Here is a 23,066-nt window from a genome sequence, read left to right as displayed (position 1 = left end):
GAGGGAGGGAGGGAGAGAACAAGGGACCTCCTTCACACATTAAAGAGCCTAATTACCAAACCTGGACGCTGCAACAACTCAACTCCACAGGGACTACAACAAACCTGTTTACCAGCCTGGGCAGCGTGTGTGTGTGTGTGTGTGTGTTTGAGGAAAGCAGCAGCATCACACCTACGATGGAGCAGTTTTTAAAACATTAGATGAACAATATGGAAACCATTGCAAAGCTTACATACGCAGTTGTTAAGCAAGTCATTGTTGGGGTGGAGGGTTGAAGTCACTGTGAAGAAGTGAAACCTCTGACTGCTTCTGGTACAGATACAATTCTTCTAACATATTTTAGTAATGAAGCGATTCACACAGACCAACTAGTCAACAAATACATACCAACAGTTTGGTCATATATAGCATTTATTTACACATTTTCTGTATTTACAGATCTTTGTTTCAAAATTCATTTGCTCTGTACACTTTATATTCAAGAACATTTCTACCACCCCTCTCCACTTCATGAGATTCACACGTTCAGATGTTTTAATCAACAGGGGAGTAGTGTGGACAGAAACATTTAGAGAAATTAGAGAACAATAGAATGGTAAAAACATAACAGTAGCAGACAGACCACACATCTAAGGCCATGCCCCATGAGATTGACCACCTTGTCCAGTATGTGCCCGTGTCAAGGGGCTACGGCTCACAAACACCTAGTCATCACCGTAACCATGGAAACTGAGCGGTTTTGACTTCTGTCCCAGGGGTCTGTGTATGTTTGTGCGAGTGTAAGGTCTGGCACATCAAACCCAGTTAAAACAACTATGGACACCAAAGAAGGCAGCTGCTAAACTTATTGATGTGATTCTGTGGACTCACTGTTTGAGTCCCAAATGGCACATTAGCTATTACCTACAGGATATTGTAGAGTAGTGCACTTCACAGGGAACAGGGGACCATTTTGGATGCATCTGCTGTCATGGCCTAGCAAACAGAGAATGACTTAACTGGATAAACATCCCATCTCGTTCACAGAGAGCTTACATTATCATTAAGGTAAAATAAATATCTAGGATGATCTTCTACTATCTCTTCATTAGGCACAACTTAATAGGCTCATGTAAACAGTACATAAAAGAGAAAAGAGAGAGAGAAACAAAGATTTTAAAAAGCAGATTCAAAAGAATATATTTCATACAAAAAAAGAGAAAATAGACTTTGTTCAGTATTTTATCTTTCTATTCAGTGTGAGAATGGAACAAATGGCCTGAAAGTGACTCAAAGCCTTGGAGACATGATCAAATAAAGCAGAGGACGTACAAACACTGAGTGTATGAAGCTTTCCAAACGAGCACCCTGGCCTAGCCATCCACCTCCCAACCCACACAGCACTGAGGGCATCATGTAGCAATTATGAGTCTTCATCATTTAATGATTAAAGATGTACATTGTTTCAACTTGTAATTTGTATTGTACATCAACTCTTTACCCCAATATGGCACTGCTAGTTGCTACCTCTGGGAAAGGGTAGAGCATCACCTCGTTTGGTATGTGAAATTAAAAGAAACCTAAAGCAGCCAAACTAAGGCAAATTAGAGAGTAATTCCACCCTAACCCAGCAATCAGTTTCAAAGGAATAAATAAGGAACCAAGCTACTGAGTTATGGGTAAACTGGGTCAGCAGGGTCAATGTCCAGGAGGTTTTCCAGACCAAAGAAATCAACCTAATGGCTCCACTCCCGGGCAGAGGACTGGTGTTAAATGATCAGGAAAGCTGTTGGACTACCAGGTCTTCACGTCATGGACCTGCACTGTTTAATAATGACACGGTCTGGCTTAGAATCTGAGCGAGTGAGGTAGTGAGTCCTGGGTTCAGACATCTTACGTCTCATTTATCAACTAGGCTTCTCCAAAAGAAAAAGAATTCCAGCTTTCAGTATTTCCGGAATCAGGACATACGCGGTACATATGGAACCCTCAAATCAGGATTTCAAGAAAACCAGGCGATTTGATAAATGTTGCAACCCTGCCCTCAACAATGCCAATTGTCCTGTTAACGGACATAAGACGATGGACTCCAGAGAAAATGTTGTTAGACATTATATTAGATCCAGCCCTATGGACCATGTCAGACTGGGATAGCAACCATCCATGATAATAACAGAGACCATCTGATCTCCCTATGGGCTAATTATTGCTTTTGATGTGAGTGACTGGTTCTGTTTTAACGAAAACCTACTCTCTGAGGGACTGGCTGCATGTCTGGAACTGAAGCCACAGAGCGTGGAGAAGAGAGAAGAGTTCGATGCCAACTACAGATGACTTGGTTATGACGTGCGAGACAGTGTGTGTGTGAGTGTCTGTTTGTGTGTGGCGTGTTACAAGTTTCCTTAGGAATGAAATGACATATCAACCTAGCCCAGAAGCTCCTTCTCATTCATTCTCTCTCTCTACCAACAGTCTGCCACCCACCAGGCTAGTCCGATAATGAATTGATTAAGTGTTGAGTCCTGCAGTAGCTCCTGCGGAGTCCACTCAGTAGAACTGGTGGTCCAGTTTAACATGTTTGTTGGGGGACGACAGCCTGGTCAGGGACATAAAGCGCAGTCTTGTTCGGAACACGTCCATGTACCTGTAGAAATATCTCCACAACAACGGCACTGGCTGGAGGTTGGTCGTTTGGTCGGGGTCTACCTCCACAGGACAGTGGTTGGAGTGTTGCACACATTTCATTTATTGGGTAGGAACAAAGAGGAGAAGTCTAGAAGAACAGAGGATTAGGACTGCTCACACATACCAAGAAGCAGACATTGCTCTCTTCCCAAGACACACCCTATTTTCTACATAGTGCCCAGACTCAGGTCAAATGTAGAGAACTATTTAGAGAATATGGTGCCATTTGGGACACAGAATTGTTTTTTGTTTTAAATCTCCTAGTAGCGATGGCCGAGGCCTGCAGAGGGAGGATGAAGTCGAGTTAGGTGGTGGTGTTGGGGGGGTCCATCCGTCCTTCCGTCCTCCAGTGGGCCTCAGTCAGGGGTTCTGTAGCCCGCTTTCAAGGGCCACACAGGGGAGCTGTCCAGGGGCCAGGGGGCCCACATTCATCTCTTGTAGTGGTTGGGGGCATCTGCAAAGGCAAACTTCAGCCTATAGGCCTCGGCCAGGAGCACGCTCACCTCCTCGTTTCCCCAGTGCATGGTGGGTAGATTCTGCAGAAGGATCATCAGACCCTGTGTGGGAAGGAGAGAGAGAGCAGAAGAGGGAGAGAGGAGAACGGAGAGAGGGAGAACAGTGTTTAGTGAAGCTGTAGACAGTGAGGGACATGGACCATGTTTCCAAATTCTTGCCAAAATAACGTAAGATTAATGATGTACTATACCCTGAAAAAACTAATTGACAAACAACCAAAACAAAACAAGTTCTTGTAATGCTTAGTTGATTTGAAAACATCCATTTGGCATGGGTTCTTTCGTGCAAATGCATGAAAAGCAGTGTCCGGGGGAAAAAAATCCTACACTATTAATAAAGTCAATGTACATGTAGGTAAAACTGCCAACAAAACATATATTTCTTGTCTGGTGGCCAGGGAAGATACAGCTTGAGCACTTCTTTTTTCAATTTATATGAATGAATTGGCAAGAGAAATAGAAGAGACTGCAGCACCCAGCCTCTCCCTACTAGATAAGTCATGTAATGAAATAAGATGTCTACTGCTTGCTGATGACCTGGTGCTTTAGTCCCTAACCATGGAGGGTCTACAGCAGGGCTAAGACTGTCTGCATTCATTCTGTCAGACTCGATATACATTCAGTAAGACTAAAATTATATCCTCCATGAAAAGTATGCCTGGACCTACAGTTTCTGCACAAATTCGGCCAGACTAACCAAAAATGTGCTTAATGGAACAAACGACCAATTGAGAAACTGCATGCATAAATCTTCAAAACTAACTTTGGAGTAAAACACTAAGCTAAAACAAATGCAGGCCATGTCAATATAGAGAGATGAACCTAGAGAAGAGCCTCTTACGCCAGCTCATTTTGAGGCCTGTATTCACAAACACAAGTAGACCACACAGAGCAACACAGTTAAATCATAAGTAAACAAAAAAGGCAACTTTTTGAAACACTGGAAAGATTCAAATTGGAATTTGTAATGCAATTAACACAGCACACAAATTGTCAGAGTACCTGACCACAGTAACTGACACAAAATAAAGAAAAAGTACACTGAGTGTGGCATATAAAGACCTTACTCTTTAGAGAAGGCAGACAAATTGAAGTGGAAATCGAGCTGCACTTTCTAATCTCCTGCCAAAACATTGACCATGTTATACACATAATTACAACATAAAACAATTAAGAAAACATTTATGAACCAGTGGGGCACATCACTGAAACAACACTGTAAATGTATTTAACATATTTTAACTATTTACACATTGTTCCAATACGGTACATAAAATATATAATAATAATGAAAGATATCTTCATTTTGAAATCTGGGTTTCATATTCACTTACAATCACTGATTTTGTTGTAATATTTTTACAGTATAAACGTTTCCAGTGCCAATAAAGGCCTTTTAAGGGAATATTACAGTGTGTGTAGATGTGTTGCACGGGTCAAACACAGTGAGAGCATCAGCTTAGAGGAGCAGGGAGGGTATTCTCAAAAAGGAGCACCTCACAACAATATCAGGTTTGTAACAGCAACCAGTGAGGCACTAGGACTAATCATTCAGGTAGGCACACTTACACTTTCAATCAGCAAGGCTTTCTTTCCCCCCAATCTGCTGTGTGTGTTTGTGTAAACAGACTATCAGTTAAATCCTTTCTCCCAATCCCAACCCAATCAAGAGGTGACCAGCGCCAGCACTGGGTGAATGTGTGCGTTTCTGTGTGTGTGTGTGAAAGAGAGGGGGAGGAGCAAATTAAATACATATTGTCTGTAAGGAGTGCGAGAGCCCAGGACCGACCTCCTCTAGACGGATGCATTAGACCCGGAGGAGTGAAACAGCCTCCATCCCAATACAGCCCTCTGCCTGGGGGCCCAATGAGGGGGATGGACCCGGTTACCACAGTCTGCAGCTGAAGTGTCTGTGCCGGACCTGAGTGCACGGTGATACACGGGGACAACCGCCGTACCCTCACGAAATACGCTGTGCAGCAGACTACCATGGTTCCCCCAGGCTAGTTTCCCTTCCGAACAAACAGACTGCCATTTGACATCAGGACCTGTATTTGGGTTGGTGAGCCTACTTGAGAGCGTGTGCGCGCGCATCCCTCATGCATATTCACTGGAGCGGCAATGCTTCAGTCTTTAATCAGAAAGAAACACAGCCGCAGCCTTTCATCAGAGCTAATAACGGACTGACTGAGAGAAGACAAGCGGGAAACAAAGGGAGGCCGATAACTGTCAACACAGTCAATCTGGACGTATTGAAATGTCTTCAAACACGCATGCGGCAGGTTGCATATGACGAATGTTGTGTGTCCCGTATGTCCATGCACTGTATAGCATGCATATCATGTCGCTACAATTAATAGTAGGTGTATACGTCCCTGTAATCAATGTGTGTTACGGCCATACAGTACTGGGATGGATGTGCTGGGTTCCAGAATGGGGCTGGATTTCACAAACCAATCGAAAGCGTTCCACACGGATGAGTGTCACGCGGAAACGATGGAACCACCCAGCTGCCTCTGATTGGACAGCGGCACATGCCTGCTGGGAATCAACCGTTCCATCTCCTCCCAGAGACTCTCTGTTTGGTTGAGGTCTGGGGACCTCACGGGATATTCCAGTAAACGGAGCGGGGATTTGTTGGCCCAACCCGTTACCGTTCCTCAGGTGTTTGTCCATGTGCCTGCTGGTACCAAGGCCGCGTCATCATCCATCTGATGGGAGTGGAACCCAGTGTGTCGGACCACTGCAACAGCCCACCCTTAACGAGCACAGACGGGTTCTGCATTCTGAGATGCCTTTCCGCACGCCACTGCCGGACTGCCACGTCACGGACCTTTTTGCTTACGTGAGTCTTGTCGTTCCCTGCAGACCTCTTTACGCAAACGTTGCCAGGGAACCATAAACGCTGTCGTGACTGAAAAGCTCAGACGGGCGTACGTTTCTGAAATACTGGAACAGGGGCATCAGGCACTGACAACGAAAAGTCATTTAGGTCACTTTGTCAGTTCTAACATTCAATGGAACAGGTACTGAACGCACTGATACCCGTCTGCACGCTTTATATAGCAAGCCAAGTGACTCTCTGTAGGAGCCATCCATTTGGGTGAACTGTGTGTCTAATGAACGGTCCCCAGAGTGAATGTGGAGTGTAGCGCTTACTAGTCATCGATGCAGTGTTGACTCATTGCTGGGTATCAAGTAGAGCACAATGCGAACTGCATATATATGGACTACCGGGGGACCAGTGGATATTCTACAGGCATTTCATTGGTAGTTAGTGTCCTACCAGCCATACCGAGACCTACCAGCCAAACTAACTAAATAAACCAGTGGTCATACACGCCCCTAGTCGCTGTCTGGCCGGGTTCCTTGGCTAATGGCTGTTACTATTCTAATGCCTGACAAGTTGTTGGCTATCATTTCTACTCCACTAATAAGCGTAACCTACCTTAATTAAACAGATCTCACAGGCGGCAACAGAAATCTCTTTACTAATTCCGTTAGGGGCACTTGAATCGTGTGGGGGTGTGTGTGTGTGTGTGTGTCTGTGTGTAGAGACAGAGGTAAGAATACAGTACACCACTAATCAAGTTAACATAATACTTCCTGTATTTACTTCTGTTAGATAACTCATTGTAATTTAAGCGCAACATGCTCTCTCTGTTCATCACGAATGTGTCAAATTGCTGTATATTAGCTGTAAAGCTGGGGACAGAAAATCTCTCAGGCTCATGATAAAATGTGTAGAATTACAGTTAATTTGCGCTTAGACAATCACTAGGTATTTTCTTTTACTCCCAACTTAGTTTCGGAGTATTAGGGTGACCCTGGTGAAATTGATATCATAAAAGAATTCCTGGCCCCAAACAGTTTGAGAAGCACTCTGCCAGGGATTCTCAAAACGTTTTCAGAAGAGAATCCAAAAAGGCCCCTCAGTCTACTCAAACACAGATAATAAACAGCCTCTCTAAAGGAGGAAGGCCACCGGCAGAAAACCATAATCCTTACAAAGAGACGCTTTACTAACATGAACAGCCAAAGGATTTCAGGTATTCAACACCACCACCAAGAACATAATCAATTCTACCAATTCTAAACAATCTAAACGAAGATGCAGCTTAGATTGTATAAACCCAAATGAAAAGCATGGCACTTCATGACTCCTCCGCTATCTATTCTTCCCAAAGTGGTGTTGAGAGATCAAAGCGCTGTCTAATGAATAGAGGACAAACTCCTGGGGTTAGTAATGGACCAACACAGTAAGGGTATGCTGTGACTTAATGGCCTAGTGCTTCATCAGGGCTGGCTGGTTAAATGAACAGTAGTTATAATTACACATAGCTCCCACTACGACTACACTGGGTCACCAACTCTTATTGAATCTATTCCAGTACCAACACTGACTGATTCCACCAATTAAGGGCTTGACGACCAGCTTAGGTCAGGTGTGCTCATACTGGGATTGGGATTGATCAATTTAGTTCAACTGGATGGGGATACTTGATGAGGTTGGGGTCAACTAAATCTAACAGGTATAGAGGATATTAGTCACAGGCCCAAAACCACAGACCAACCGTCACAGACTCAGAACCACAAACCAACCATAACAGGCCCAGAACGGCAGACCAAATATCACAGGACCAGAACCACAGACCAATCGTCACAGGCCTCGTCACTGGCCCAGAACCAGAAAGCTACAGTCACAGACCCAGGACCACAGACCCAGAGACACAGGATCACAGACCCAGAGCCACAGTCAATCATAGACCCAGTGCCACAGTCATAGACCCACAGACCAACCGTCACAGGCCCAAAACCGCAGACCAACCGTCACAGGCCCAAAACCGCAGACCAACCGTCACAGGCCCAAAACCGCAGACCAACCGTCACTGACCCAGAACCACAGACCAATCGTCACTGGCCCAGAACCACAGACCAACCGTCACAGGCCCAGAACCACAGACCAACCGTCACAGGCCCAGAACCAGAAAGCTACAGTCACAGACCCAGGGCCACAGTCACAGACCAACAGTCACAGACCAACACTAACAAAAACAAAGCATAAGACCAACAGTCACTTTACTCTTCAGTTTTTCCGATTGCAATGGCAAATCTATTCAGCTTCATTTTCTCTTTTCACGTGTGGTTCAGTGTGGTTCTAATCAAAAACTATAATGACATTGATTAATTTAGCCTCTCTGAAATCACTGAAACACAAAGAAGGTTATAGATATTGTATTCTGTCTCATACGCAGTTCAGTGAATGATTTCGGACTGGTAGGCAAAGAGATGGTTAACATCGCTCAAGTCTAGTGGCGATGGGTTTGGGTGGGGCCATTCCTCTACAAACTGACAACAAGAATTAATGACCATTTACCTCGCATGAGGTTTTATTTGTTTTTGACTGAAGCTTATGGTTTACCATAAATATGCACTCATCAACATATTTTGATGGGGATTGAATCTACAATTTCCCAGCCATCCTTATGCAGTACTGCAATTAAAGATGGCCGTGCAAGTAGACATCCAAATAAATCTCAAAAATGGAACTTTAATCAAGACAACTGTGGAAAATGCTTCCACATTAAAGTGGAAAATGACATCTAACATGCTAAAAAAACTAAATATTCAGTCACAGATCAAGTAGGCACCTTTTAGGAGCTCTGCTCATTCAAGGCATTTGATTGGGTTGAAATTTTGCCGGGCAGATTTATACCGGCATTGTACCGTTTTAAAATCACATTTGTTCAACGCAAGGTTTCCAAATGTAGCATAACATGGCCTGGTCTAGGACGCTAGGGTGTCCTCGACATTGGCAAAACTCAAATCGTTTTATAAGAAAATAAACGTAATGCTTCTAAGTACAGGGAAAATCCAAACAACCAACCACACAACACCAATCTACGGTGGCGTTGCATACCCAGGACATAATGCAAGTTAGTTTTCCCTTAAGTCAGTTTTAAAATCCGAGGCACAACTTCAACATTTGCATCTAGTCACAATCCATAAAATCTGGACTGAGCCTGAAACATTCTGGAAAGAATAATGGGTCATCATTCCACAATCCAGACGTGTAAAGCTCTTAGAGATTCACATGAAATTCATCTAAAAACACATGAACACGTATTGTAGTGATCTATATTAGTGATCTATATTAACTCCCCTTTGACTTTGGCGCCAACAGTTAACCCCAGGAAAGGAAAAAAAGAAAACTAAACCCATTTCAATCACACTTTGTGAGGCAACAAAAAATAAATAAACTTTGAGTGGGGCGGACACTTTATCAATCCGCCGGGATGATGGAAAAGGCCACACAAGTTAGCATGAGAGAACACACAGCGGGCCACGGGTGGGAGGTGTAATTACTTCCACGGTATTAACTACCCTGTTTTTCTCCCTGCCTTCTTCCTTCAAGTAAACGCCTCTGTGTTGAGTGGATTCATATGGCCGACATGAGACACTCCATCAACAGAGTGTATTAAAGCCCATTTAGCCCCCCCACTCCCCCAGTCTCCAGCCCCCTCTCTCTCAGAAGTACACCAAAGCACTCTACCCTGGTGATCCATCCAAAAACCAGGCAGTTTAAATGAGTCTCCGCTCGCAGCCCAAGTTTGGACAAAATTACAACTTTTGCTGAGTAATGGAGAGGGCGTTGGTATTAATCAGGCAGAAGTTTACACCTCATCTCTCAGCGCAGCGCTCTTAATAGACTCGGAGCAATAACTCACAACAGCCAGCCGCTAAATGACAAGCATCAGGCGCGCTCCACGCATCAATCTCTACTCCCAAAAGAAATTATGGAAATGATGCCGCTAAAAAAAATAAAAATAAAAAAATGGCTACACACAAGGCCTGGAAAACGATTGGCACTCGACAGATTTAATAGGAGATGTAATCTGGAAATATGGGGGTTGGTGAGTTTTTCCTGTTCTTTTTCTTTGGGGCCCTTGATTGAATGGAGGCTTTTAGGCTCCAGTGATGCATGTCTCTTACAGAACAGCAATTGTGATGGAACACACTGGGAGTTGGTGCTGTGACTGCCTCATATGGTGCTGCCGTCACAACCGTATTCCCGGTGTTCCATAACGGGGCGCGGAGAATCGTTTTGGACTGACATTTCTGTATCATCCGCAGAGACCGCCAAAATTGATGTACGGACATCTAAACAGCACTGACATGGCTATAACATCCAAACACGATTGGAGTCTCAAATGAATGGGCCTTTGGATAGTTTAGTTTAGAGTATAGGATGTGTGGTGGTACCTTACAGGCCTGTTCTAATAGCTGCGATTTAAAGTAAATGTGTTCAAGACAGACCTTTAATCAGCAGAAAAGCAGCTGACATTTAAAGAGGTCCACGTTCCTCTGATAGACTGGTAATTGCACTAAAGCCGACTGTGTAACTCCTCTCTCCCTCTCAGCTAGGAGTGTGTGTGTGTGTGTGTATACATGCAGGAGAATGACATTGTGTTCTTCTATTTACACCAAACTAATAGCTTTGTGTCTACATCCCAGTCAGGACGAAATTAACTTTTCAAATGACTTTCTCAGCATTTATTCAATACCGGTTAGTAATGAAATGACAGAGAAATGGCACAGCTGGGTTTAAATCGATGCCACCGCTGTTAATGCTACAAGAGGACCGTGTCCTCAATTACATTTTGTGAATTCAGGGAAACAAACTTGAGTGCCCTCCATTTGTCTGTCCCCTTGACCTTACGTCACCAGCTGACTGGTCCAAACTGAAAGGGCCCATTCAGTATAATCTGATATGATAGCCAAGGCATCGGCTTTGTGAATGTTAGCAATTCTCAGTTTTACACTTGGATAGAGTTAAAGATACAGGCACTGGGACAGATGAAGAGCCCTAGGCCCGGCACTACTGCGAGACAGTTAAAGCCAAAGACACCGTCAATGTTTTCGGAGTGTCTCGGCATTTGGTGGTAATGCAGAGAGGCACTGAGTGCTTTAGCCTTCTGGAAACCCCTCCGAAGGCTTTCACTCCCAGAGCCCTGAGAGCCCATGAGAGGGAAGTAAGAGAGAGAGAGAGTAGTTGTGTGTGATAAGTAATAGGTACTGTATAGAACCAGTTATTGAGGGTGACAGGGATTCCAGCTACAGTCGCAGCAACAGAGAGAACATTTACAGAGAACGTTGAGCCTGGCAGTCACTGGTTTAGATCAGCTGCTTAAAGGTGGAATCTGACTTAAGGGGAAAAGCACTACTGTCTCCTCAAGCAACTCTGTTATTGTTTTGCTATTTGGAGGATGGAATGGAGGTAAGGTGCAGTGTGCCAAGATAAATAAAAGCAGTATGTTTTCCGCTTTCCTACAGCGGGAGTCACGGTTTTTGAAGAGGAAATGTGGTTTATGGTTACTTATTTGTTGTATTAATGTCTCCACAAATGTGTCCCTTATAATAATCATCATTGTTTTGCAGCTTTCCTGCCTCCATGTGTCTGTTTCACGGCCTGCAAGGTTTTGGTCACAATACATTTTCAATGGTGATAACACAGCTCTGTGTCAATGTCAAGGACAGTCCACCACTTAAACACAGTGAAGATTGAGATGCTAGCTGTCAATGGGAATTAGCACTAAGATAACTAAGCCAAGTGCTATAGCCCTGAGGGTTGGGGAAATTAAAATGGCCACTGCAGTCTAATAAAAAGGAAATTAATGACAGCGGGTGAGAGAGGCGTGTATTCTATAATGTGATATTGTAAGTCTGAGTTAACATGCTGGATATCATAGGGCCATACATACTCGCCTTTTAATTAAAGGCTGCTCTCATGTATAACATCCATAATGCACACAACTTCACAGTTTCTGCTTCGCATGTTTGACTGGCGGCAGGAGCTGCATAGGCCAGCTTTGAGGGTGGAGAGAGAGTGTGTAGATACCCCTGCATGGGTCAGTGTGTGTGTCAGAAGAACCTGTGGACGACAGTCTCTGAACTCAAAGCACTATCGGAGGCTAAATCCAATTGAAATCAAACCATTACCATAGAACATGGAAGATTGATTCATCCTGTTTCATTTGTCTTTTTCCCTGCTTCCGTCCCTTGATCCATCCATCCAAAGTAAAACAGGCTACAGAGGGACTGGTCACAGAGATCACAGGTGGCTTTTAAGCCCTCATGAAACATCAGAGGGAAGCGAGAGTGTCAAGAATGAGACGGACACAAAGACACTGAGAGAGAAGACAGAGATCGAAAGGTAGAGCAGCGGGAGGGAAAGACACATAAATAGAGGGAGAAGAACCATCCACAGAAAGAGAGAATACACAATAAAGAATGACAGAGAACCCAAAGAAATGGACAGGACAAACAATGTCCTGTCCTCCAACTGCATAAAGGATTTCAGAACTTCAACTTACACTACACTTCCAGTCTCGGTAGTGATCTCAACATCAGAACTGGCTCTGAAGTGAACTACAAAGAAACTGAGGGAAAGACCAATCTATTTGCTGTGAAAATGCCCATTTACAGAAAGCATTCTGATAGTGTGGTTAACACAAGAGGAGGCAGGTACTTCAGCTCTGTTCATGTGTCTGTCTGTTGCTATTAATGGCAGAACAGAACAAATATATGGTCAGATTCACATACATCTCTGTTTTAGGAGACAGTGTGGTATATAACTCTATAATAGATATTCACATACATCTCTGTGTTAGGAAACAGTGTGGTATATAACTGTATAATAGATATTCACATACATCTCTGTGTTAGGAGACAGTGTGGTATATAACTCTATAATAGATATTCACATACATCTCTGTTAGGAGACAGTGTGGAATATAACTCTATAATAGATATTCACATACATTTCTGTTAGGAGACAGTGTGGTATATAGCTCTATAATGGATATTAACATAAATCTCTGTGTTAGGAGACAATGTGGTATATAACTGTATAATAGATATTTACATACATCTCTGTTAGGAGACAGTGTGGAATATAACTCTATAATAGATATTCACATACATCTCTGTTAGGAGACAGTGTGGTATATAACTCTATAATAGATATTCACATACATCTCTGTGTTAGGAAACATCATCATCATCATCATCATCATCTTCTTCCGCTTCATCCGGGGCCGGGTCGCGGGGGCAGCAGTCTAAGCAGGGATGCCCAGACTTCCCTCTCCCCAGACACTTCCTGCAGCTCTTCCGGGGGGACACCGAGGCGTTCCCAGGCCAGCCGGGAGACATAGTCCCTCCAGCGTGTCCTAGGTCTTCCCCGGGGTCTCCTCCCGGTGGGACGGGACCGGAACACCTTCCCTGGAAGGCGTTCCGGAGGCATCCGAAACAGATGCCCAAGCCACCTCAGCTGACCCCTCTCGATGTGGAGGAGCAGCGGCTCTACTCCGAGCTCCTCCCGGGTGACCGAGCTTCTCACCCTATCTCTAAGGGAACGCCCAGCCACCCTGCGGAGAAAGCTCATTTCGGCCGCCTGTATCCGGGATCTTGTCCTTTCGGTCATGACCCAAAGCTCATGACCATAGGTGAGAGTAGGAACGTAGATTGACCGGTAAATCGAGAGCTTCGCCTTGCGGCTCAGCTCTTTCTTCACCACGACAGACCAATACATCGACCGCATTACTGCAGAAGCTGCACCGATCCGTCTGTCAATCTCCCATTCCATCCTTCCCTCACTCGTGAACAAGACCCCTAGATACTTAAACTCCTCCACTTGAGGCAGGCACTCTCCACCAACCTGAAGTGAGCAAGCCACCCTTTTCCGACTGAGGACCATGGCCTCAGATTTGGAGGTACTGATTCTCATCCCCACCGCTTCACACTCGGCTGCAAACCGTCCCAGCGCATGCTGAAGGTCCTGGTTTGAAGAGGCCAACACGACAACATCATCCGCAAAGAGCAGAGACGAAATCGTGTGGTCCCCAAACCTGACACCCTCCGGCCCCTGGCTGCGCCTAGAAATTCTGTCCATAAAAATTATGAACAGAACCGGTGACAAAGGGCAGCCCTGCCGGAGTCCAACATGCACTGGGAACAAGTCTGACTTACTGCCGGCAATGCGGACCAAGCTCCTGCTTCGGTCGTACAGGGACCTGACAGCCCTTAGCAAAGGACCCAGGACCCCATATTCCCGAAGCACTCTCCACAGGATGCCGCGAGGGACACAGTCGAATGCCTTCTCCAAATCCACAAAACACATGTGGATTGGTTGGGCAAACTCCCATGAACCCTCCAACACCCCGTAGAGGGTATAGAGCTGGTCCAGTGTTCCACGGCCCGGACGAAAACCACACTGTTCCTCCTGAATCCGAGGTTCTACTATCGGCCGTATTCTCCTCTCCAGAACCCTGGCATAGACTTTCCCGGGGAGGCTGAGAAGTGTGATCCCCCTGTAGTTGGAACACACCCTCCGGTCCCCCTTCTTAAAAAGAGGGACCACCACCCCGGTCTGCCATCCCAAAGGCACTGTCCCCGACCGCCACGCAATGTTGCACAGGCGTGTCAACCAAGACAGCCCCACAACATCCAGAGACTTGAGGTACTCAGGGCGGATCTCATCCACCCCCGGTGCCTTGCCACCGAGGAGTTTCTTGACCACCTCAGTGACTTCAGCCCGGGTGATGGACGAGTCCACCTCTGAGCCCTCATCCTCTGCTTCCTCAATGGAAGATGTGACGGCGGGATTGAGGAGATCCTCGAAGTACTCCTTCCACCGCCCGACGACATCCCCAGTTGAGGTCAACAGCTGGCCACCTCTACTGTAAACAGCGTTGGTAGGGCACTGTTTCCCTCTCCTGAGGCGCCGGACGGTTTGCCAGAATCTCTTCGAGGCCAGCCGATAGTCCTTCTCCATGGCCTCACCGAACTCCTCCCAGGCCCGAGTTTTTGCCTCCACAACCACCCGGGCTGCAGTCCGCTTGGCCTGTCGGTACCCGTCAGCTGCCTCAGGAGTCCCACAAGCCAACCAGGCCTGATAGGACTCCTTCTTCAGCTTGACAGCATCCCTTACTTCCGGTGTCCACCACCGGGTTCGGGGATTGCCGCCTCGACAGGCACCGGAGACCTTACGTCCACAGCTCCGAACGGCCGCTTCGACAATGGCGGTGGAGAACATGGTCCACTCGGACTCAATATCTCCAGCCTCCCTCGGGATCCAGTCGAAGCTCTGTCGGAGGTGGGAGTTAAAGATCTCTCTGACAGGAGACTCGGCCAGACGTTCCCAGCAGACCCTTACAGTACGCTTGGGCCTGCCGAGTCTGTCCAGCTTCCTCCCCCGCCATCGGATCCAGCTCACCACCAGGTGGTGATCAGTTGACAGCTCCGCCCCTCTCTTCACCCGAGTGTCCAAGACATACGGCCGCAGGTCAGATGAAACGACAACAAAGTCGATCATCGACCTGCGGCCTAGGGTGTCCTGGTGCCATGTGCACTGATGGACACCCTTATGCTTGAACATGGTGTTCGTTATGGACAAACTGTGACTAGCACAGAAGTCCAATAACTGAACACCACTCGGGTTCAGATCAGGGGGGCCGTTCCTCCCAATCACACCCCTCCAGGTGTCACTGTCGTTGCCCACGTGGGCGTTGAAGTCCCCCAGTAGAACGATAGAGTCCCCAGTTGGAGCACTTTCCAGCACCCCTCCCAGAGACTCCAAGAAGGTCGGGTACTCTGCACTGCCGTTCGGCCCATAGGCACAAACAACAGTGAGAGACCTATCCCCGACCCGAAGGCGCAGGGAAACGACCCTCTCGTTCACCGGGGTAAACTCCAACACATGGCGGCAGAGCTGGGGAGCTATAAGCAAACCCACACCAGCCCGCCGCCTCTCACCATGGGCAACTCCAGAGTGGTGAAGAGTCCATCCTCTCTCAAGGAGTGTGGTTCCAGAGCCCAAGCCGTGCGTAGAGGTGATTCCGACTACCTCCAGTCGGAACCTCTCAACCTCACGCACTATCTCAGGCTCCTTCCCCGCCAGCGAGGTGACGTTCCACGTCCCTAGAGCTAGTTTCCGTGTCCAGGGATCGGGTTGCCTAGGCCCCTGCCTTCGACTGCCGCCCGATCCTCTACGCACCGACCCCTTATGGTCCCTCCTGTGGGTGGTGAGCCCACGGGAAGGCGGCCCCACGTCGCTCCTTCGGGCTATGCCCGGCCGGGCACCATGGGGAAAGGCCCGGCCACCAGGCGCTCGCGTGCGAGCCCCAACCCCGGGCCTGGCTCCAGGGTGGGGCCCCGGCTGCGCCATACCGGGCGACGTCACGGAACTCAAATAATTTTTCATCATTAAGGGGTGTTTTGAAGGGGTGTTAGGAAACAGTGTGGTATATAACTGTATAATAGATATTCACATACATCTCTGTGTTAGGAGACAGTGTGGTATATAACTCTATAATAGATATTCACATACATCTCTGTTAGGAGACAGTGTGGAATATAACTCTATAATAGATATTCACATACATCTCTGTTAGGAGACAGTGTGGTATATAGCTCTATAATGGATATTAACATAAATCTCTGTGTTAGGAGACAATGTGGTATATAACTGTATAATAGATATTTACATACATCTCTGTTAGGAGACAGTGTGGTATATAGCTCTATAATAGATATTCACATACATCTCTGTGTTAGGAGACAATGTGGTATATAACTGTATAATAGATATTCACATACATCTCTGTTAGGAGACAGTGTGGTATATAGCTCTATAATAGATATTCACATACATCTGTGTTAGGAGACAGTGTGGTATATTACTATCAACCTGTGAATATTCCATTCTGAAAGCACAGGAAGGCCATGTGAATTAACAGGATGTACTTTTCTTATTACAAAAAAGGCCCACACCCAGGTCTCCCAACAGGCTTCCCAAGGAGTGGGAACTTTAAATCTCCCATCCCTTGCGTCACCATTACTGAAATCAACAGACACACGTATGTATGTGTGTGTGCTTGTGTGTTTATATACAGAGGGGTGATAAATTAAAGAAGAATACATTCATCGAGGAACATAAGGAAAGCAGATGCTTCCATACAGAGATGTAAAATAGTGCAGTGGTTAGAGATGCAGACAGCCATGCAGTGAACCATTGTCTGAGCCTCGCCACAGTCAAAACAAATTATGCATTAGGATTTTTTCAGGATTGACAATCTTCTGGCTACAATCTTCAGTAGCTACATTATAGTAAGCCTAAAATGAAACTGCTTTTGGTTATATTGCTACTATTTCTGGTGGATTTTCAAAGTACGCATCCGTGCATGTTTTTTGGGGTAATATACAGTGGATATAAAAAGTCTACACACCCCTGTTAAAATGGCAGGTTTTTGTGATGTAAAAGAATGAGACAAAGATAAATCATGTCAGAACTTTTTCCACTTTTAATGTGACCTATAATGTGAACAATTCAATTGAAAAACAAACTAAAATCTTCAAGGGGGGAAAATGAAAAATAAAAACCTTACAATAACCTGGGTGCATAAGTGTGCACACCCTCTTATACAGTGGGGAGGACAAGTATTTGATACACTGCCGATTTTGCAGGTTTTCCTACTTACAAAGCATGTAGAGGTCTGTAATTCTTATCATAGGTACCCTTCTACTGAAAGAGATGGAATCTAAAAAAATCTCAAAAATCACATTGTATGATTTTTAAATAATTAATTTGCATTTTATTGCATGACATAAGTATTTGATCACCTACCAACCAGTAAGAATTCCAGCTCTCACAGACCTGTTCGTTTTTCTTTAAGAAGCCCTCTTGCTCTCCACATTACCTGTATTAACTGCACATGTTTGAACTCATTACCTTTATAAAAGACACCTGTCCACACACTCAATCAAACAGACTCCAACCTCTCCACAATGGCCAAGACCAGAGAGCTGTGTAAGGACATCACAGATAAAATTGTAGACTTGCACAAGGCTGGGATGGGCTACAGGACAATAAGCAAGCAGCTTGGTGAGAAGGAAACAACTGTTGGCACAATTATTAGAAAATGGAAGAAGTTCAAGATGACGGTCAATCTCACCTCGTGGGGCATCAATGATCATGAGGAAGGTAAGGGATCAGCCCAGAACTACACGACAGGACCTGGTCAATGACCTGAAGAGAGCTGGGTCTCAAAGAAAACCATTAGTAACACACTACGCCGTCCTGGATTAAAATTCTGCAGCGCAAGCAAGGTCCCCCTGCTCAAGCCAGCGCATGTCTAGCCTTGTCTGAAGTTTGCCAATGACCATCTGGATGCTCCAGAGGAGAAATGGGAAAAGGTCATGTGGTCTGATAAGACAGAAATAGAGCTTTTTGGTCTAAACTCCACTTGCCGTGTTTGGAGGAAGAACAAGGATGAGTACAACCCCAAGAACACCATCCCAACCGTGAAGCATGGAGGTGGAAACATCATTCTTTGGGGATGCTTTTCTGCAAAGGGGACAGGATGACTGCACCGTTTTGAGGGGAGGATGGATGGGGCCTTGTATCGCGAGATCTTGGCCAACAACCTCCTTCCCTCAGTGAAGATGGGTCGTGGCTGGGTCTTCCAGCATGACAACGACCTGAAACACACAGCCAGAGCAACTAAGGTGTGGCTCCGTAAGAAGCATCACAGGGTCCTGGAGTGGCCTAGCCAGTCTCCAGACCTGAACCCAATAGAAAATCTTTGGAGGGAGCAGAAAGTCTGTATTGCCCAGCGACAGCCCCAAAACCTGAAGGATCTGGAGAAGGTCTGTATGGAGGAGTGGGCCAAAATCTCTGCTGTAGTGTGTGCAAACCTGGTCAAGAACTACAGAAAACGTATGATCTCAGTAAATGCGAATAAAGGTTTCTGTACCAAATATTAAGTTCTGCTTTTCTGATCTATCAAATACTTGTCATGCAATAAAATGCCAATTAATTACTTAAAAATCAAACAATGTGATTTTCTGGATTTTTGTTTTAGATTCCGTCTCTCACAGTTGAAGTGTACCTATGATAAAAATGACAGACTTCTACATGCTTTGTAAGTGGGAAAACCTGCAAAATCGGCAGTGTATCAAATATTTGTTCTTCCCACTGTAACTGGGGATGTGGCTGTGTTCAGAATTAATCAATCACATTCAAACTCATGTTAAATAGAAGTCATTACACACCTGCCATCATTTAAAGGGACTCTGATTAATCACAAATAAAGTTCAGCTGTTCTAGTAGGATTTTCCTGACATTTTCTTAGTCGCATCTCAGAGCAAAAGCCATAGTCCGCAGAGAGCTTCCAAAGCATCAGAGGGATCTCATTGTTGAAAGATATCAGTCAGGAGAAGGGTACAAAATAATTTCCAAGGCATTATATATTCAATGGAACATAGTTGTATATCTAATCATCATCTAGAGAAAATATGGCATCAAGGGGAGAAAATATAGCACAACAGAGACATTACCAAGAACTGGACGTTCCTCCAAAAGTGATAAAAAGACAAGAAGAAAACTGGTCAGGGAGGCTTCCAAGAGGCCTACAGCAATATTAAAGGAACTGCAGGAATTTCTGGCAAGTACTGGCTGTGTGCTACATGTGACAACAATCTCCCATATTCTTCATATGAATGAGCTATGGGGTAGGGTGGCAAGACGGAAGCATTTTCTTACAAACAAAAACATCAAGGCAATTCAACAAAGTATTGTCGCCTTCAAAGATTTCAGTTTGTTTTTCAATTGAATTGGTCACATTAAAGGTGGAAAATGTTCTGACATGATTTATCTTTGTCTCATTCTTTTACTTCACAAGAACCTGCCATTTTCACAGGGGTGTGTAGACTTTTTACATCCACTGTAGATCACAACCCCAAGAGGAGGGTTTTCACAATTCTCTCGTATTTTCACTTGATGAAAAAGTCAGTTATCACCTACATTGATAGTTAATGAAAGAAAAACAATGCCATGAAATGAAATAGCTTTGGCAGTGTAAAGTTCATCTTCAGTCTCGCTAGCAACTGCTCAATTCTGATAACTATTCCAAGTAGTAAGTTAGTAGATACTAGTAAACCTATAACTGGCTAATAAGCTGTTAAAATGGCCAGTAGCTAAAGCCATACAATTCATAGATGCTACTTGTGGTGGAAGTAAACTTAATAAGAAACGTTAGTCAGTTTAACACAATGCTTATTGGTGTCTAGCAAAATATTCAAACTTGGCGTGATGTTAATGCATGACAAAATGATCCAACCTTGAGACGCTATACTGACACTCTGCACACATATAGCTTAGTGGCCTAGTGGTTGAAGACACAGCCTGTCACATAGGGGGGAGGGGGAGAGATCTGAGTGGGAGACTGAGTAGGAGAGGGCTCAGTACCTGGTTGGGTGGTGGGCTAAGCGGAGAGAGTAGGTGAGGTGTAAGAGACAGGCGGTAGAGCCAGCCCCAGGTGTACGATACTGTGGGACAGAGACGGCTGAATCTGACAGCTACTGGACAGGCAACAGAATACGTGCTCAGACTGCTGACTTTCGCCTTGCCGATGAGGCCTTGAAGTCTATGGAACATATACGAGCACAGGATCCGTGGTTTCCCTAATGCCTGTATAGAACTGTCCACTGGTTGTTCATACAAATTAGTAGGCCTAAATGCCCCCATGATTTGTACACAACTGATATTGTGACTTTTCTGTGCAACCAAAGCACATGCGGGACAAATGTAGTAGCTAATCAGAGGCAGAGGGAAAAAAAACTACATCTTTAATCAGTGTCCCAAATGGCAGAGTGCTTCCTAAGTGCTCTCCGGGCACCGGTCAAGAGGAGTGTGCTATGAAGGGAACAGGGATCCATACAGGCTGCTGCCGTTGTGTCCGTTTCATTAGCCTGAGAAAAGGCTTCACAATAGGTGATAAACAAACAGATAATGAGGGCTCATTTGCTGCATATTGGCCTTAGTACATGCCAGCGGGGTCTGACATTTGGCGGTCTGTTGCCCTGTGGCTCATCCCTGCAGGGGACAGGGAGGGGAGAGAGGCGAGGCAATAGGCAGTGTAAAGAGGAAACACATTTGCAAGTAAACGCACATAACTCAGAGGAGAGGCACTACAGAAGCTTTCATTATCACCCAGGCTTATGGCAACAAAACCCAACAGGGTCAGGGCCGTAGTCACTAAAACCAACCGGGTCAGGGCCGTAGTCACTAAAACCAACCGGGTCAGGGCCGTAGTCACTAAACCCAACCGGGTCAGGGCCGTAGTCACTAAACCCAACCGGGTCAGGGCCGTAGTCACTAAACCCAACAGGGTCAGGGCCGTAGTCACTAAACCCAACAGGGTCAGGGCCGTAGTCACTAAACCCAACCGGGTCAGGGCCGTAGTCACTAAACCCAACCGGGTCAGGGCCGTAGTCACTAAACCCAACCGGGTCAGGGCCGTAGTCACTAAACCCAACCGGGTCAGGGCCGTAGTCACTAAACCCAACCGGGTCAGGGCCGTAGTCACTAAACCCAACCGGGTCAGGGCCGTAGTCACTAAACCCAACCGGGTCAGGGCCGTAGTCACTAAACCCAACCGGGTCAGGGCCGTAGTCACTAAACCCAACCGGGTCAGGGCCGTAGTCACTAAACCCAACCGGGTCAGCGCTGTAGTCACAAAACCCAACCGGGTCAGGGCCGTAGCCACTAAACCCAGCCGGGTCAGCGCTGTAGTCACTAAACCCAACCGGGTCAGCACTGTAGTCACTAAACCCAACCGGGTCAGCGCTGTAGACTCCCTGCTCAACTCCCATACAAGTCGTTCACATTCAACCTTCTAACATTTCCACCGTTTAACCAGTCAAGTCCCATCATGCATTCTGGTCAGCTGCATTCAAATGACTCCCCAAATAAATGTATTATCGATGCCTGCTTCTGTTAACCCATCACATTTTGGGGAAATGGATGATGTGACCAATGTTATATTGGAGTGTTTCCCACAGGTAAAAGGAATTTCCAGACAAATAAAATAGTAGGCAGTCACTAAGTCACAAAGTCACAAAATGTGTGAAAGTATTTGCAGAAGCAAATAAATGAGTCGGCCTATGGTACATTGCAATGCCGTGACTCCCTCCATGACATACAGCGAAATTATTGCCATATGTTCATTAAGCTTTCCTCTGAAATTCTTTTTTTCCCTTCTTTTTATTATAGTCTCATTTAGAGTTTTACAGCAACACATTAAAATATACTTTTGACAATAAAATTATTCTGAATATAAAGAAATATATATATTTATCACACCATCATTAACATACCTTCCTAAGTACACCTCAGCCTCAAGAAATCTCTGAAGGCCACAGTTGTAGAGTTACATAACATGGTTGCATCTTGACTTTGTGTCTTAAATTTGATGCCACAGAAAATAAATTCCTAACTGAGAGCAACCAAACAATTGAAGTGGCTAAGGTTCGCTAAATGTCATATGAATTTGAATATCAAAAGTGTGATTTGGTCAGAAGAAACGGAAATGGAGCATTTGCCATTGTAGTGTCTGGCTTTGAATCCCACTGAAAGCTTGTGGTTTTACTTGATGATGGCAGTTAATAAGCATCTCATGGTTCTGGAAAGATTCCGTAAGGAGGAATGGATTGAGATCCCTTCCAATGTCTTCCCTCAAAGGAAATTATCCGACAAGGCTCAGCACTCGCAAGAGGAGGCTCCACAGTACCAAAAACAAGGCTGCCAAACACGTTGACATTTCATTGTTTGGCCAATAACATCAATCATTTGAGTAATGAGTAACTTTCCCTTTAATTATTAATTAAGCCACATTTTTACTCATTAACTGTGTTGTTTACTTCATAGAACCTTTTCGGCTCATCTTTATCAAGGGAGACCAATCATTTTGTCACTGACCAGTAATAAGGAGTACATCAGGTTTCAACGCCCAATGCCCCTAAACAAATTCATTTCTCAATGCAATTTCC

General features: G+C 45.3%; 1 protein-coding gene across 3 annotated transcripts in view; it reads right to left on the bottom strand.

Annotated features, from left to right (window-relative positions):
* Positions 1-399: 399 nt before the first annotated feature.
* tbc1d22a (TBC1 domain family, member 22a) overlaps positions 400-23,066 on the bottom strand; it is a 133,400-nt gene continuing 110,733 nt past the window's right edge. For all 3 annotated transcript variants that reach the window (XM_010886981.4, XM_010886983.3, XM_010886982.3), the window contains one exon: positions 400-3,221. In XM_010886981.4, coding sequence (XP_010885283.2) covers positions 3,093-3,221 — 129 coding nt within the window. In that variant the 3' untranslated portion in view covers positions 400-3,092. The remainder of the gene's footprint in view (positions 3,222-23,066) is intronic.

Source organism: Esox lucius, chromosome 23, assembly GCF_011004845.1.
Source record: "Esox lucius isolate fEsoLuc1 chromosome 23, fEsoLuc1.pri, whole genome shotgun sequence".
NCBI lineage: Eukaryota > Metazoa > Chordata > Actinopteri > Esociformes > Esocidae > Esox > Esox lucius.
This window is presented reverse-complemented; position numbering and strand designations above follow the sequence as displayed.